Source organism: Cavia porcellus, unplaced genomic scaffold (genome assembly GCF_034190915.1).
Source record: "Cavia porcellus strain 051 isolate PalLab524CR breed Dunkin Hartley unplaced genomic scaffold, mCavPor4.1 scaffold_12, whole genome shotgun sequence".
NCBI classification, from domain to species: Eukaryota; Metazoa; Chordata; class Mammalia; order Rodentia; family Caviidae; genus Cavia; species Cavia porcellus.
In genome coordinates this window covers 8,479,210-8,497,008 of record NW_026947495.1, presented here as the reverse complement: position 1 = coordinate 8,497,008, position 17,799 = coordinate 8,479,210, and the positions used below count along the sequence as shown (strand labels likewise).

The following is a 17,799-nucleotide window of genomic DNA, read 5'->3' as shown; positions in this document are numbered from 1 at the left end:
CGGCTCTGTCTCCAGCACTGTAGTGCTGTGCTAGGCTCTCAGCCCACGGCCGTGCCTGCTCACAGCTCTGCCACTGCACACGTTAGTGTGATGCGCAGATAGGCATGGGCTTTGGCGAGGACCCCCATGTCTCGGGAAGCACCCACACCCATGGCAGCAAGGCTGTAGCTGAAGTGGGATCTTGCCATGGGTGTCTGCTCTTCTCCAGGCTGCCTGCTCCTGAAGGCCCTCAGGCTGAAACCTTGGGAGGCTCTGGCACCTGACCTCACCCCAGTTGTGGGTGTAAGCTCTCGGGACAGCCCTCTCTCCAATGCCAGGGACTTGGAGCGGAGGGATGTGACCTGAGAAGACAGCAGGCTGGTAGGCAGTGCCAGGACTACTCTGCAGAAGTCAGATGCCAGCCAGGATGCTGCGGGGAGGCTCGGGCACTGAGGATGTGTATATGGAGAGTGGGAACTCAGGAGGTCCTTGATCACCTTCTCCCCGGAAGTCCCTGGCTGGGACTTCTCAGAAGGAATGAGAGTGTCAGTCCTTTGGGACCCTGGTGCTATTTCTCGGGACACAGGCTTGGGTAGGAAAACATGGAGCGCTGCTGCCCCAATACTCTGCCCCAAGAGTCCTCGATGCACTCCAACTCTCCACTCACTTCGCTTTTCTCCTTGGAGCAGGAAAGCCAGCGTATGAAGTCAGAGGGGCTGGGATGCCTGGTAAAGCACCGACATTCAGGTAACCCTGGGCAGGTCTAGCGCCCTCTGAGCCTGGGTCTGCCATACTTGGAGTGGTGGCTAACAGCAGGCCACCATCCCTAAGCCTCCACCATGTCAGCTACCTTCCAACAGCTGGCACCCACCTATTCATGTAGACTTCACCCCACCCCAGACTGGGGACACTAAGTCCTACCACTGAAGGTCCAGGAGGCAGGCATGGTGAAACAGAGCTCCCTGCCCGGGGCCACACAGCAAGGCTGCACCTGTGCCCAGGACTAAAGACAGGCTCTCTGGAGGAAACACCAGCCCTTTCCAAATGCTTCTCAAAGACTAGAGTAGACAGAAAGTTTCACAACTCATACCAAGGCCAGCACTAACACCAAAGTCAAACGAGAACACAGGAAAGCTAGATCCCAACATCCTTCATGAATGCTAAAGCAAAAACCCTCAACAACATACATGAAAACTGAATTCAACAGCATACTAAAATGATTCTGTATCATGACCAGTAGATCCCTGGAGGGCAAAGATGGCTCAAGATATTTCAAAACCTGGAATTCAGTCAGTGTAATATGCCACAGTAACAGAATAAAGGGGGAAAAACCCCACAGGTCAACTAATGCAGAAAAAAAAAACTTGGTAAAATTCAATTTGCTTTCATGATAAAAACATTCCACAAACTAGGAACTAACTACCACAGTAAAGGCCATCATTACGGACTAGATGTTCATGGAAGCCCTGACCTCCACTGTGATGGCATTAAGGTGCGGGGGGGTATCCATGTGATGATCTCTCTCTCTCTTTCAGCCATGTGAGGACATACACAGGGCATAGGCCAATGAACCAGGCATTCAGTTTCCCAGCTCTTTCATTTTGGACTTCCCAGTCTCTTATTTCCAGTGAGAAATAATGTTTAAGCCCGTAGTCTTTGACATGTTTTTTAGCACCCAAACTGCAAGGGAAAAGTAATCTCTGCCAATAACATGACCTTGTATGTAGAAAACCCTAAGGGACCACAAAAAAATTAAGAGTTAATAAAGCAACCTAGCAATACTGTAAGATGTAAACAAAACATCCTGTGTTTATGGATCTGAAGACCTAGTAGCATTAAGAAAGGTGTCAGTCCTCCCCAACCAAATCTTAAGGTCTAATCTAGTCTTTATCATACCCCAAACCATTCTCTGTATATGAAGAAAATCACCCTAAAATTCACATGGAATTTCAAGGAACTTGAACAACCAAAGCACTTGAGAAATAGGAACAAAGTTGAAAGCTCACATTCCCAGATTTCAAAATTTACTACAAAGCTGCAGTAAGCAAAACAGTAAAGCATGGCATGAAGGTAGAGTCCAAGAGAACAGAGAGTTCAAAATGCATGCTTGCATGTATGGCCAGTTTTTGGTTTTCTAGAGGGTGATGCCATCATGCACCTGGGAAGAGAGTCTTCTCAACACTCACAAAAGAATGGGAAAGCTGGAGATTACAGGCCAAGGAATAAAGTTGAATGCATCTTCAGCACCAGGGACAGAACCCAGAGCTGGCCACACGCAAGGCATGCACTCTACCCTTGAGATACATTGGCAGCCTGGGCCACTACTACCCCATGCCACAACTCAAAACCCATCCACGATTTCAACAGCAAGAGCCAAAGCTGTAAAACTCTTAGGACATGGAAGAGCTTTATGACACTGGATCTGGCAATGGTTTCTTGAATATGGCAACAGAGAAAATGTACACAAACTGAGCTTCATCAAAAAAGTTGTTCATCAAAGGACCCTACGAACTTCATGAGAAAGCAAACTATGGAAGGAGAGAAGACATTTGTAAATAATATATCTAAAAGAGACTAATATCCAAAATATCTCATGATTTAACAAAAAAGCCAAAAAACCTAAACTAAAATTAGGGCAAATAATTTGAACAGACATGTTTTTCAAAGACAGTGCACACACAGCCAGTGAGCACAGAAAGGCACTCGGCATCTGTTGGTATTAGTATTGTGTTTGCAAACTGAAACCACTTTACATCCACCAGGAGGGCCACAATAGAAATAAGGAAACCAGCTGGGTATGGGGGCACGTACTTGAGTCCCCGATACTTAGAAGGCTAAGGCAGGGTATGTGTGTGGGGAGTGCAGGAGTCCTTGGAGCCCACGAGCTGTGCTCCTCAGGTGTCTGCGCTAAGCAGCAATTGCGCGAATGTGCCTGTGAACAGCCACTGTACTCCCCCTGGGCAAAGCCAAAGCCAAACAGCCAAGCGGCCGACTGCCAAAGACTGGCCAAAGCAGAAGTTGTGAATAGTCCTGGTGGGGCTGTGAAATGGTGTAGTTGCTGTGAAAAACCAGTATGACAGCTGCCTGAAAAGTGAGAAACTCCAGTACCACACGGCCCAGAGTTCCTTCTTTAGAGTCAAACCTCGCCACACTCTGGAATCCACAGCAGGGGCTGAAGTGGGCTTTTGTACACACATGCCCACCGCAACAAGAGTGGAAGTAACCCAAGCATTTACTGATGGGTGAACAGGTAAGCGAGGTGTGATAATGTGTACAACAGAGGGGCCTTTGCCACATGCTACAACATGGGACAAACTCAGAGGACTTTATGCTAAGCCTGTCACAGAAAGACAAATGTCATATAATTCTGCTGCATGAGGCGTCTAGCAGAGCTGGGTCCAGATGGCAGGTGCTGGGGGGCTGGGGAGCGGGAGTAGGGTATTTCGGTTTTATGAGTTCAGAATCTTTGTTTAAGAAGATACAGATTTCGGGTCCAGTAAGGCGACGAGTGAAAGAACCACTCTGGATGGAGAAGAGGCTCCCCACCTTGGCCCTGCTCAGAGGGATCACAGATTCAGCTGGGTGGAGTTGCAGACCAGCCTTTCTCCTGTCAGTGGCCTTTGGGGACAAGGCCTGGTGCCTGAGGCAGACACGCCCTCATCCCACCCTCTCATTTGGCCTGAGCCTCAGGACCAGGGTAGGCCAGGCCAGGCTGGTGTGAGAAAGGAAACAGGCACCTCCTCACTCCCTGGGGTCTCTTCCTACAGACAGCAGTGGTGAGGAGGGGCTGTGCATTGTCTCAGTTGGAACAGACACTGCCCAGCTGCTGCTTGACCAAAGCACAGAGGGCCTCAGAGGTACTGTGGGAGGCTGAGAGGCAGGACACCAGGTTTAGATATGGACCCGAGCAGCCAGGTTGGGTGCCCACATGAGCTCCGCTGCCAGCTGCAAACCCTATGTCTGGGGCAGCCCTGCTTGCCCAGGGATGGCTGGTGGCTCCTGCAGGATAGGTCCAAATCCTCTTGGGCCAGGGAGGACATCCTTCCCTGCTGTCTCCCCCAGTGCACTTCAGCCTTTTCATCCCACCCTGCTGCCTCCTGTGCTGGTGGCTGGCTTCTCTCATGCCCCCCAGAGCAGCAGCACCAGGGATGTCCACTTTGTTCATGTAGTTTTTAAGGTATTTCCCTGGACCTTGGTGGTCACGAAGCCAAAGGATGAGTGGCCAGGCAGCGTAGGGCTCCAGGTGGCCAGCTTGGGGGGATGTTGTATGGCCCCCCACTGTAAAGTGGGTGAAGAACAGAGTTGAACTCCCAGGCCTTGCAGATCAGGTGAGACTTTTCGACCACTCTTGACAGCACTTATTCATTCTGCAAAGCGCAGGGAGCCATGAGGCAGTCCGGGCACCAAGGTCTAGGACAAACCCTGGAGTCCTGCACTATAGCCCTGGAGCTGGAACCTTCAGGCCAGCCTGAACCGATCCACGTGCTGACTCCTAGTCTCACTTCATCCTCGCTGCAGCAGGGGATGCAAAATCTCATCTGGTAAACAGGAATACAGAAAAGCCATGGCAGTGCTCACGGCAGGAATGGACCAGGCTCACAGTGCAGGTGAGTGGCAGGATGGTGGAGCAAGGGGAGCGCGCACAGGAGGAAGGGCAAACGGGAACAGGGCCTGGGAGGACACAGGAGCACCAGCCTCGGTGGGGGTGGCTTTGCTGTGCCGGGTCCTCTGCCTCCTCTGGCCACTTGCTGTTCAGAACAAGCAGGAAGAGACCCTGAAGGTGACCTACACAAACACCACATGCCACTGAGTCTCCCCTGGGAGAGCCTGGAGTCTCCTGCTGAGAAGGCAGGGAACCCTGGCCACCTGGTGACCACCTTGCTGACATCCTACTGCCTGTTGAGGAAGTGGGCATCAAGTGGGTACCTAAAAATAAATAATCAAGGCTTCCTCTGGAGAATGCTGCTGCCACTCTGGTCAACTGGACTGGCTTCTGGCCACCACTTCCCACTCAGTCCTAATGCAAACAGTACCATGATGGGATATTTCAGGTGTCAACTTAACAGCAGAAAGGAATAAACAGAGAGCTGGTAGAGCACGATGCCTGGGTGCATCTATGAGGGGGTTTCTGGAAGAAACCGGCAGAGTATAGAACAAGGAAGTCTCATCCATGCCCAGTGCGGAGGAGCACCACAGACACAGTGGAGGGCCTACATGGGACAGAGTGGCAAAGCACAGGGGATCTGCTCTCCTGGAGAGCAGGGGTACCCTTTTCTTTCTCCCAGCCATCAAAAGCTCCAGGCAGCAGACCTTTGGCTGTGAGCTGGGTCATGCCATTGGCATCCCTGAGTCTGATGCTGTAGATGCTGGCTTGCTTTGAAACACTTCAGTCTCCATAATCACAGTGAGTCCCTGCTTGCCCACTCACCCACCGGTCTGCTGCCCATCTACACAGACATACTACAGGTTCTGCATCTCCCCTGGGGGCACCACTGCCACGACCACTCTGCAAAGCATGCCTGGCCATTGAAAAGTGGTACACTCCAGGGACAGTTCATGGAACAGGCCTGTCAAAAGGAGGTCTACATGTTCCTCAGGACAGCACTGCTGCTGTTCCTGGTGCTTCTGCTGAGTATTACCATGTGGATTCAAGTGGCCTGGTTTGCCACACATAGTCCCTTGTGGGCTGCCTTGTTGCTAGATGTCATACCGGGCCTCTAGAAAGAGCCCTGTCCTGGAGAGGGTGAATCCTCTCTGCTATGACCAGCTGAGGACATTGGTGGTCTTGTCATGTGGCAGAGGGGGGTCCCTTGGCAGGGGTTCCCACACCAGGAAGCCCACAGGGCTGGTCCAGCAACCCCACCAGCCTTGTTCTCTGTGTTTTGCTCCCTCGTCTCTGTGGTGGTTTTCCTATGACTGGAACTGCAATGTGGACAGCTGAGCCCCACCATGCCAGCCACTCTGAGAATACCCCAGAATCTTCCCCAGAGATGACCGCTCCATCTCCTATGGCCAAGCACCCCACTCTTGTACACTGTCACCCCAACTACCACAATAACCCACTGCACCAGGCCTTGGGAGTTCTCCTGGTTGACCCAGAACAGATTGTGTGATGTGCCACATAGACAATGTTACTAGTGTACTCCTGGGCAGCTGGGCTGGGCCAAATTAATGTCATCTGTGGCCCCAGGCCAGCTGTGCATGCTCAGCTTCTCCTCCGGCCACTTGGAAGAAGAGGCCAGAGGAAACAGTGACCAGGCTGCTGGAGAGGATGCCAAGAACAAAGCTGAGGTGAAGTGAAGGGTTACTGCACCAGCCAGGTGGGCTTCCTGGTGTGGGAGCCCCTGCCAGATGAAACCCTCCACCACTTGACAGGGCCACATGCAAAGTGCTGGGCCCTTGGACTGGTGCTAAGGGAGCCTGTGGTGTGCACAGTGCAGCCACCTGGCCTCTGCTGCTTGAGTGTCCTGAGCATCTGATGGGCAAAGCAAGGACCCAGGAGGGCAGAAGGCCTCACAGTGCAGGCTGCGTGAGAAGCAAGACAGCCCAGCAACGGGTGCCATAAGCTTTTTGGTTCCTGGGCCGTCTGTCCTCTGCTGGCCAGCTTGTGTCTCATGGCCCTGACTGAGGCAGCCTGACACCTGCTAGACCCCCTTGTACTCTGACCACTCAATAGCAGTGGGCAGACATGATGTGTGACTGCCCTGAATGGTGCTGCGCAGCTCCACTCCTGCCTCTTATCCACGTGGCTGAAACCAGGCTGCTCCTCGTAACAATGAGGTTTTCCATTGGGCAAACTGCCAGCCCAGCTTCCAGGAAAGCAGGGGAACAAATCTCTCCTTATAGGACTTGGCTTTCTGATGCACCTGGGGGGGTTTCAAGTGTGTTTCAGTGATGCAGAGCTCTTAAGAGGTGGCCTGACAGCAGCTGTCCACCTGTACTAGCCCAGACCTTCCCCACACCACAGGGGACAAGAGGCTGTGCCCAGCCACAGAGCACCGGAGAGGGCTGCAGGGGCTAGGAATGGGGTGGAAGGAGGGCGGGAATCTGGTTGACTGAGCTTCTGTCCCCCAAGCAGGGCTTCATGCCAGGGCAGGTGACAGCAGAAACCTTCCCAGTCCCCTGGAAGACCATCTGCTCTGCCACCTACCTGCCCTATCCTCTGTGGAGCAGCCATGTTGGACCTAATGCCCTGCTGCTGGCCAGGTGGTCCATCACCCAGACTCTGACCCTAGAGCAGGAATGCCAGTGTGCCTTGGTCCCCCCCCCCCCGCCCCCACTGTAACACGCACAGGCAGCTTTCCTAGGCCTCCATTTGCATGCTGTGGTCCGATTCTATGGTAAAGCTCCTCTGGCTCACATTCTGAAAAAATCACCATGCAGCCTTGCTGTTGGAAGGACACCCATCCTGCCTCTTACCATGGTGATGCAATACAAAACCTCAGAGCTACTTCCCAAGGACACCAAAGCTCCAGGAACCCAAATATTTATGCATAAGTTGCTATCTAAACTCAGGGGTCACACACACCCACTGCCACTGCTGGGTGCATGTGTGTGGTCACATTTGTTCCCAGGCTCTTCTGAACCAGGTCACAGGGTGTGGATGGGAACACAAGGCGAGGTAGGGCTGCTCTAGGCAGGCACAAGGACACATTCCTGCCAGAGGATGTGAGCTCTGTCCAAATGGCTGCCCAGGGTGTGGCCTGAGCAGATGACACTGCGGGGCTGGGGACGGAGGGCTGTGCTGCCTCTAGGCTGGAGACAGAAGATATGAGCTATCATATTTACAGGGGACACTGAGGCACACAGTGTACACGTCCAGTGCCCTGGCCAGGCTGTGGGTGCAACACAGGCAAGAGTTCCCTGGTAAAGGCCCACCTACATGTCACGTCCATCAGAAGGGGAGAAACAGGGTCCTGTGACCTTGGGGCACCATTTCAGGCTCTGGTTTTAGCCACAAAACCCTTTCTTCCGATTCGATCTCAGAGGACCCCAATAAGGAGGGCTGAGGGCAGGAGGCCCCACAGGCTTGTTTTCAGGGTTCAGCTCACGCAGCTGCTAGGCTGTCCTGCAGCAGGGAGGGCAGGGGCTGACCATCTGTCCTGGCACTCAGCATTCTGGGCCTCTGCATGAGACCTTAACACTAAAGCCCTAGATGGTTCAGAGTCAGCAGGCCCAGTTCCCCATATGTGTGCAACAGGCCAGTGGCTGTGCAAGGCCAGGCCCCTGCCCAGAGCCACATGCAGAAGGACTGGACGTGCAGAAGGGATGCTTGCCAGTAATATCACCCATGGGCGCAGAATACACAAAGAACCCTATATGCAAACAGGAAAAGAACAAACAACACCCTGGAGAAAGCCCAGGCCAAAGACATAAATAGGTAACTAGTAGAGGACACCACCACAGCCAATAAACACAGAAGAGGGCCTCACTGATGAACAGGCGAAAGTGTGCTAAGTCCACAGTGGTACTAGACCACAAAAAAAATGCCTGTCTCCTAGCCTGAAGGATAGGAGAGCTCAGGTCCAGTAAGATTGGGGTGAAGGAACCCCTCGAGGCAGAGGACTGGCCACCTCTGGACTACTGCTGGGGCACACAGGACTTTGTACTGGCAAGTCACTATCACCTGGACTGTGACAGCTGAAGCAGAACAGAACTGAGGGGAAGCAGCTCTGTCCAGATGATCATGTCAAATCTGGTAGTGGGGATGGATTACGTATCATGTCACGGGCCAGCACAGAATGCCACAAAAATAGGCTGAGCTTGAGACAGTTACGCACAGTTGGATTCAGGTTCCAGAAAGTTTGTGACATCAAAACACAGCAGAGGGGCTGGGGATTTAGCTCAGCGACATAAGTGCCTGCCTAGCAAGCAGAAGGCCATGAGTTTGATCCCTGGTACCAAAAACAAAAAAACAAACAAAGAACCCACAGCAGAGACACTGTTCTGTGTTGAAGATGTGAAAGGCAGCCTGAACTGGGTGTGGCAGTGCACGCCTGTAACCCCAGAACTCTGGGAGCCAGGAAGATGGCAAGTTTGAGCCTGGCAGAATTCAAAGGGCTGGGAAAACAGCTCAGAGTGATGGCCCTGGGTTCAATCCTCAGTACTGGAATTGTGTTTGTTTTTTTAAAAAGGTGGTAAAAGGCACAGGAAAACAGATAAATGCCAGATGCTGGCAGTGGGGTGGGCAGGCAGGCTGGGTGGGGGAACAGAGATGTCACTTTCAGCTCCTGCAGACACCCTGTGCGGTTGCCTGGATCTGATGGGAAGAGCTAACCCACCAGAGGGACACTGCCTGTCACTCAGCATTGGCGCTGCTCCCAGACTATCAGTTCCTGGGTGCTCGGTCTCACAGGGCTTGAGGAGGGGACTGTCAACAGCGGGGAGGGGAGACCCTCAAGCTGGAGCATGACTCATCCCAGATGCCCAGCGCTCACATGTAGGGTGTCTTAGAGAGTGCGCCTTTCCCTGCTTAGCTTCAGCTCTGTGCGGGCCCTTGAGCCCACTGACTCACCCCTAGCTGGCACCAGAGGACACTTTTGGTTCCTGGAAGTGACAGGACTCACTGAAGCTTCCTATAGGAAAGGGCTTGCAACAGAGCAGTACGAATGAGTGCAAGCACACACCCCAGGTAAGCACCACGTGTTCTTCTATGGATGGGAGATGCAGAAGCAGAAGTGGCAGAGCCTGAGAGAGGCGAGGCTGGGATCGGACCTGGCCGGTCTGCTCCACATCCCAATCCTTTGCTCAGCCCGCTGCCGTACCCGTGCTGTCCAAGAACCCTTGCTCTGAGGCAGGCCCTGCTATCCCTCTCCCCTGGCCTCCTCCTTCACTGCCATGGAGGATGGCCTGGCTGACCTGACTCCTGCTGGACCCTGGCCTCCACCACGCAATGAGACAGGAAAGCAAATGAGACTTAGAGTGCTCTCACTAGGGCACATGGGACTTGCAGCACCTGGCATTCACCGTGGCAAGCATGGCTTCCACACAGTGGCCTGGGCTGTGCATCACAGAGTGCTGGCCTGGACAGCAAGAAGGCCTGGCATGGGGAGCAATGACAAGGGTCAGCTCCTGTCATCTCCCCATGCCAGGAGTGGGGCGGATGACCCTGGCCACTGACCTCTGTGGGGGCTACCACTCGGTAATCAATGAACTGCATTTTAATCTCTTCCATTACCACCCTGCCAGTCAGTTACTGATGTATCCCTATGTCCCCTGTTGGGCCTTCTGACATTCCCCATGTGAATACTCAGAGGCAGCTGCACTGCTCACATGTCCTCAAGACATGCCAGATGCAGGACCTTCCCCCAGTGGCCCCCGCCTGGTGCACTCGCACCAGCTGGCTGCCTGCTCTCCATGGGGGCAATTGCACCCGTGGCCTGGAGCTCTCGTATGACTCCCGTGAGACACAGCTGGGGCTGGAGGACCCAGAGATCACAGAAAGTCACAGGTCACCAGGGCCTCCATAGAAACAGATGGCGGGCAGACGCTTCCACGTCAGGCACGGGAAAGCAAGGCCACGACATTTCCCTGAGCCTGGGACACACAGGCTGAGTTACAGGGAAGAAAGGCTAAGCCTGGCCTACAGTTGTGGCCAGATCCACAGGCCTGGGCTGGGCTGTGTGTCACCTAGGCAGCTCCTCCCTCACCTGCCCCACCCTAGCTCCAGAGGGCAGGACTGAGGGGCATCCTAACTCGTGTGGGAATATTTCCCAGGGACAGCCCCTCTGTGCTGGGGACTAGGATAACCAACACCACACCAGGAGCGGGGCATTTTACACAGGGAGGAACAAGACCCCAAGCCACACAGCGAAAACTGCCGGGCCTACATTCAGAGCAGACAAGACACTGTAGCCTGCCACTCCCATCTGCTGTTGTCCAACCCCAGGCCTCTCCTTCCCACTCATCCGATGCTTTTAAGGTGCTACTCGGGCCAGCACCCCAACCAGTGCTGCAAACCCCTGTGTGGGGTGGCTTCTCGGGTGCTAAAAAGCTGCCCGCTCTGTCTGCAGCTGCTCAAGTCCTGAGCACAGGCTATCTCTCTTCAGGGTAACACACTCCCTTCCAGAACAAAAACATAGACTAAATCTTACTAGGAAGAGAAGCTGACTGAGTCCTCCAAAATAAGATCATCACAAGAATGATGGTCTTAAGTAAAAAAAATGTTTTGCAAACACACATCACCTAGGCATGGGTGTTGGGAGGGTGATAGAAATGTGGGTCTGCACACACACGCCGGCGGCCAGGAAGACTGCTTGGCTGAAACTGCACCCATTCTTAGCCGGGGACCTCCTTACAAGCTCTACGCACTCCTCTCAGCAACTACCCCCCCCCCAGCACCTCATCCTCACAGGACACACTCTGATCTTCAACAGGACTCACTGCCAGGGGTGCTGAGTAGGAGGGCAGGCAAGGGACACAGCTCAGGGGCTGCACTCTCAGTGCTGCTACCCGTTCTTTCTGGGACCACCAGAAAGAATGGTCTCAGGACCACCAGTCACCAGACCAGGCAGGGAAAGGGTGGCAGGCGCTGCCATGCCACATGAAAAGCTGCCCAGACATCTCTGCTATGTGAGCCTCTGAGCCTCCCAGTGCTTCCTTCCCAGAGCCAGAAGGTGGCCGGCTGTTGCCCGGCAGCAACCAGGTGGACCTACCGGAAGTTTCCCAGGGTTCCTGGTGATACTGGTCTGCATGGGAGTGTGTGTCTCTGGCAAGTCTCAGGAGTGCACGGCTGTCATTCCCCAGTGGTGACTGGGGATGCAGCAGAGGGCTCAGGATGATGTTCACTGCTGGCTCCCAGTCCACCAGGCTTAGGCGCCTCAATCACTCCTCTGGGCCTTAACTGCCTTTTGCAGAAAAATGGGTCAGTCTTGGCATGCCTGCACTATGGGAGTACCAGGTGCTGTTTTAGTCTGCTTTCTATAGTTGTAAGGAAAATTCCAAGGCTGAGTACTTCATAAAGAAGCGGGGTTTATTCAGCTTACAATTCTGGGAGGCTCAAGGGCGTACTGCCAGCTTTGGCTAGGATCTGTGAGAGCCTCAGGATGTTGGTGTGTGTGTGTGTGTGTGTGTGTGTGTGTGTGTGTGTGTGCAAGACAGGAAGAAACAGGGACCCAGGAGGGGCTGGGTTCTTTCTCACAGTCTTCTCTTAGGGGCACCTACCTTTGTCTCCTTCAGGGGCATAATCCTTGGGGAATCTGCTTTTCTACTAGGCTCCGCCTTTTAAAGGGCCCACTGCAACACTGGTTCAGTCCTGCAACACTGGTGACCAAGTTCCTGACACATGCACCCTGGGAGGACACAATAAGAACTACATCCAAGTTATGGTAAGAGCCTATCAGGTGTCCTGCTAAGAGCCAGGGGCAGCAGTTGATCTGCCAGCTTTTCAGCTTGTCCCCAGGTCCTGGGAGCTGTACCACTACCTCTCAGGGCCTCCAAGGGTAAGATGCACAAACCCAAGAGCAGGCAGGGGGCATCTGGGGGAATTAGGGCCTGGTCTCTAGGCCTGGTGTCCCAAGACAGCCTCAGGGGTTCAAAGGTGGGGCTCTGGGGAGGTGACTGATCATGCGCGTGTGATGGTCTACAACTAAATGTGAAGCTGGGAGGTGGAACCTAGTTGGAGGGGGTGGTTACTGGACATATGGTCCAGCAGGATCTGCCTCGCTCCTTTCTTATCTTTCTCTGTGTCCCCCTTCCTGCTCTGAGCACCTCTCCTTTGCTCTGCCCCACTGCCACGCCACCCTGTCTTGGAACCAATCAAATCTCTAGGGACCGTAAGCCAAGATAAACTTATAAACTTCTTTAAGTTGAGAGTGTCTGACATTGCATCTCAGGGACAAGAAAGTAACTAAGACATCCCCAGTTCCTTAAAGTGGGGCCAACCCAACAGTGTGGAGTGAGGCAGGACTTCGCAGTGAAATCCACAAGACAGACACTTTTTGACTGATTTAAGGAAGGATGGCTTCTTACAATACTGGCAGCAAGGAGGGCCACATTGAGAGGGCACTTTGCTTTACACAATACCACAAGCGAGAAGCAGGAGTGGCAGGCTTTCTGAAAAGTCCATTAACGAAACACTCAGGCTCTCCAATGCAGAAATTCCACTCCTAGGAATTTCCAAAGGAAATCAGAGCTATGCAAAATATTTGCACAAGAGGAGTCCATAGCAGCATTCCTCAAAGGAGTAAGAAACTGGAAACCCCCATGCTCCAAACCTGAAAACCAGCCTGGGGCAACCAGCATGGGGGACCATCTGCAGCACCAGGGACAAGGGGCTACCCTCATGGTGTGAATTACACTAGTGTCCATCACAGAGGAGCTGCCTGTGGAGAACATGGTGGTGCCTCTCATCTCCCCATCTTTCCTCCCACTAAGCCACTATGAACAAAGACTGCAACAAAAAGGAAGGCGTGTGAAAGAAGGGACTGAAAGGGCCTTGCTGCAGGGGAGAATGCCAGGCCTGCCCCCTCCAGGGCCTCAAAGCACTTCAGACCCAACACAGTCTCCCCAGAACTGCAGTCCAACTCCTCGGACTCCCGCTGAGAAAGGCACAGCCTGCTGCGACCCTGATCATGATTGTGATTGCAACTGTGACCATGGGGCTTCTCAGTCTCAGGCCCTAGCTGGGCAAGTCCATGCCAAAAGGACTTTCTGGTGAGAAGCAGGCACACCCTCAGGTTGCAGCAGGGACCTGTAGGTGCAGCTGCACACAGGAGGTGCCCAGCACAGTGTGGGTCCTGACCTAGCTCAGCCCCCAGGCTGCTCGTGGCACAGTGAGCCCAGAGGCCTGAGGGCCGAAGGGCGTCCCCTTTTGGTGTGTCCCCTTACACAGAAGAGTGCTTGCTGTTTTCTGTCTTTTAGTGAAAATCCAGCTTATGACATCTTGGCCTTGGGCCCATGTGGTTTAGGTGAGGCCCCTGGCACAGTGCAGGTCTTGTCTGCTGCCCCTATAACGCACTCTGAGTAACATCTGTTCCCCTCTGTGGTGATGCTGACTATGCCCCTTAATTTCAAAGAAAGTGACTGTAAAGGCCAAGTGCCACAGAAACACCCTAACCTGACCCATGCTTGCTATCCTGGCCCACTGGGGTGCCCCTGGAGTCTCAGAACAGCACAGCACTCAGGTTCTCCTGGGTGACAAGACTCACAAGGAATGGCAGAACATAGGCTGCGGGACCAGGGGGAAATGTACTGGTTGGTGCCAACATGAGGGTAGCACCCTTGGGCACAAGGCCACAGCTGGCACCCAGGCATCATACTTGGGACAGGGAAGCGGGCAGGAGCTCAGTCAGGGAGTCTAAGGCAACAGAACACTGGGAAGCAGCAGTCAGGGAAGGCTTGGGGTGGGGCTTCCTGGGGCAGCCTTGTGGAACCTGAAATGACCTCAGGGAGGACAGGGTGCAGGTGGAGGATGAAGCTGAGTCCCTGAGAGGACACACGCCATCTGCCAGAGAATGCCGATTCCCCCTTCCCAAGGGCACATTGCCCTTGCAAGGGGACACCACAGACACTATGCCCACCAGGGCTCCCAGAGGAGTCTTGTTGCAGAGGATGTGAGACAGGCCTAGGGCCCCAGCCAAGATGGCCCACAAGCCATATGGGGGCCCCAAACGCCCTGTGTTCCAGTGATACCTGCACAATTTCAGGGACACTTCCAAGTTAACTCAGGTAAGACCCTAACCCTGCTTCCCCAGTGTCATCTTCAGGGAGCAACATCTAGATCAGAGATGATGCCCTCTGAGGCAGAGCCACAGGGCACCTGCCAGTTCTCTGCTCACACGCTTCTTCCTCTACCAGGGTGGGAAGCACCAACAGCTGCTGGGAGAGCCAAACCACATTGAGGAAGGCGGCACACTCTTCATGTGTGCCTGAATGTCTGACCGGCTCAGAGGAGCCTAGTGGATGTCATGCTGCAGATGCACCAGGAGCTCCCTGGGAAGGTTCCAAAAGTGTGCCCTGAGGGCAAGAACACATCTGCCCAAGCCATCCTGCCCACAAGGGCATGACCCCTGCCTGGAAAGTAGTTCCCAAGGGTGTCTGGGCAAAGTGCAGTCTGACCTCTGCAGTGCAAGGCAGCTCAGGGAGGTTTCTCTCAGGGGTCCGGTACAGCCCACATGAAAGTACCCAAACCAAACACACTCTCCGCCTCTTCTGGCTAGCTCACCCCAAAAGCCATCTATAGAACCAAAAGCAGAAAGTGGGGGCACTGAGGGATCAGAGGGACACCTGCTTCGTGATGAGACTAGAGGGACTTCCGGAACCCTCCCCCACCTGGCTCACATGCTGCTGAGCCAGCCCCTTCCAGGCAGAGGCTGGTGGTCAGTGAAGTGAAAGGTCATGACACACCTTCAGGGTCTCCATTACTGCCTCCCCCAACCCCCATGGGGAAGGCTGTGGGGGTGTCCCTGGAGCAGAGGAGCACTGCAGCCGCTGTACCTCATGCTCTGGGATGACCTGGAGAATGGAGGTGGCAGAGGAGCCCTTCCCCTTTGGAAACCAGAGGGGACCAGAGGGTGGAGGGGGCACCCTGGTTTGGGTACCCCTGCAAGGTAAGCTTGCTTCAGAGGCCCAGCCCTCTCCCTTCCCACTCTTGCCGCCAGCAGGCAGCGCCCAGCAGACCAGAACTGGTGTGGGGATCTGTGACCATCAAATGAGAGCCCCAGACTGTCACATCTGAGGCTGCGACTGCTGGGGGACAGGACACAGCTGGAGGAGACTTGGTACGTGTCCCAACTCCAGGACCCTGACTGTCTCTGTCCTTGTGAGCTGTACTGAGGTCCAGTACTGGGGTCCCCCACCCTTTTCACTTTTCTTTATTTTGCCACAAGGCCTCACTAAGTCGCCTCTAACCTGCCAGCCTTCTGCCTCAGCCCTCCAGGAGCTAGGATTACTGGTGTGTGCTCCGTGCCTGGAAGGATCTCAGTTTTCTGAGTCTGAGAAAGGCCAAAAGGACCGGGGTTGCTGGGGGTGCCTCGGTTGCCGTGGTTGGACTAGGTTCAGATCTGTAAGAGCCAACTCTTGGGGACCCCACTTCCACCTAGATGACCATGCTCTCCTGCCCCAAAGGACTGCTCTGGGTCAGTGAGTGGCACACTTGCCCCTGCAAATTCCAGTCCTATAGGCAGGTGGAAAAGCAACAAAGCCAGGGCAGAAGACCTTGCTCCTGGTCCTTCTCAGCCATCACACACAGGGGACAAGAGGAGGTGTCCCTGCAGGACACGTGGGCACAACAGGAACAACAAGAACTGGAGGAAACAATCCCAACTTGAAATGTGAAGCCCAGTGCTGCCCTGGGTCCAGTGCTTCCCAGGAAGGCTGCCTGGGCACTCTGCCACCTACAAGCCAGGTCCGTGTTCCCACCCCCACCCGCAGGGAATAAGCGCGTCCTGCAAGAAGGTGTCTGGCTGCCAAGGTATCCTGCCCCGGCTGGCAGTCTGGAGGATGGTGGCCCCCACCCTGGTATCTTTGTTCCTCTTTCCCAAGGAGAGGACAGGTGAAACTGCCTTCTCTCTGCCTCAGCCGAGTCACACCAGGCCTTTGTTCTACCTGCACTCACTGACAGGCGGCCCTCCCACCCAGGCAGTTAGCTCCCCTTCACCCTGTCTGCAGGTCACTCCCCAAAAGTGGGGGTAGCCCAGGTGCAGGGAGAGGGACCTCATTTTTCCGTTCCACTTCGGTACAGAGGGGCACGAGAAGCGAAGACCCCGGGTACGCCCCACTGGAACCCGCTTCCTTGCCCAAAGACCCACGGGGCTCCGTGAGGTCAGCTTGAATCTACAGCCCAGGCGGGCAGTGGCACTGTGCAACTAGGCCAGCAGGGGACAAACCCAGAGGTGGCCGAGGGAGGTCAAAGGGAAGGGTTAGAGGGCAGCAGCGGCAGCTGCGCGAGGAGCCACTGAGTGGGGCCGCGGGGCCAGGGACCGCTCGCTCACCTGGGCGTTCGCAGCGCGGCGGGGTCGCGGCGGTCCAGCACGCCGGGCACGCAGTTGGTGAGTTCGGTCCAGTCAGCGTGCAGTCCGCAGCTCCAGCCCGTGGAGAAGCGGGAAAAGAGCCAGGTCTCGCGGCGGTTGGGCCGGTAGCAAGTGCACTTCTTCTGACCGGGCCGGCAGTCGCAGGGCACCTCCAGGCGCACGTTCTGGACGAGGTGGCGGCCGAAGGTGGTGCCGCCCGTCTTTTGGATGTGCAGAAACACGATCACGTCGTCGCCCTTCATGTCGAAGCGCAGCGAGCGCTCGAGCTCACGCACCGGAAAGTAGTACTTCTTCTCGTAGTGTGGGTCGGGCGTGGGGAACAGGTCCAGGTCGTCGGGCGGCGCGCGGCCGCCCGGCGCGCCCAGGCTCAGCCCCGGGCCCGCGTACTGGTACAGGATGAGCATGAAGCACGCCGAGCCCGCTACCACCAGAAGGAACTTGCTGGCGCGCTCAACCATGGTCCTGCCGCCGGCACGCCGCCGCCGCATGTGTCACCATCGCCAGCCGCCCGCCCGCCCGCTCCGGCCCGGCCCGGCTACGCGGCGCCCAGGCTGCGCGCGGCGGTGCGGGCCCCAGCCTTGCGCGGCGCCATGGCTGCTCCCGCCCAGCGCGGCTTGCGGTTCCCGGTCAGCCCTCCGGCTCGGCTCCCGCCCGGCACGACCCGCCTCAGACCCCCCCTCTCCCCCCGCCAGCCCCGACCCCGGCCCCGGCCCCGGCCCCGGCCCGCAGCGGCCGCTCAGCTCCGCGCCGCGAAAGCTCTGCACCGCCCCGCGCGCCGCCGCGTCTCCGCAGTCCGCGCCGCCCCGCCCCGGCACGCCCCGGGCCCGCCCCCGCGGCGTCCCTTGCCGTC

At 55.5% G+C, this 17,799-nt stretch overlaps 1 protein-coding gene across 1 annotated transcript in view; it reads right to left on the bottom strand.

The window, feature by feature from the left end:
- Window positions 1–17,595, bottom strand: part of Hs6st1 (heparan sulfate 6-O-sulfotransferase 1) — a 32,045-nt gene extending 14,450 nt beyond the window's left edge. The window contains exon 1 of the mRNA XM_003478761.4: window positions 16,911–17,595. Within this exon, the coding sequence (XP_003478809.2) occupies window positions 16,911–17,437 (527 nt within the window). The 5' untranslated portion in view covers window positions 17,438–17,595. The remainder of the gene's footprint in view (window positions 1–16,910) is intronic.
- Between the last annotated feature and the right edge of the window lie 204 nt (window positions 17,596–17,799).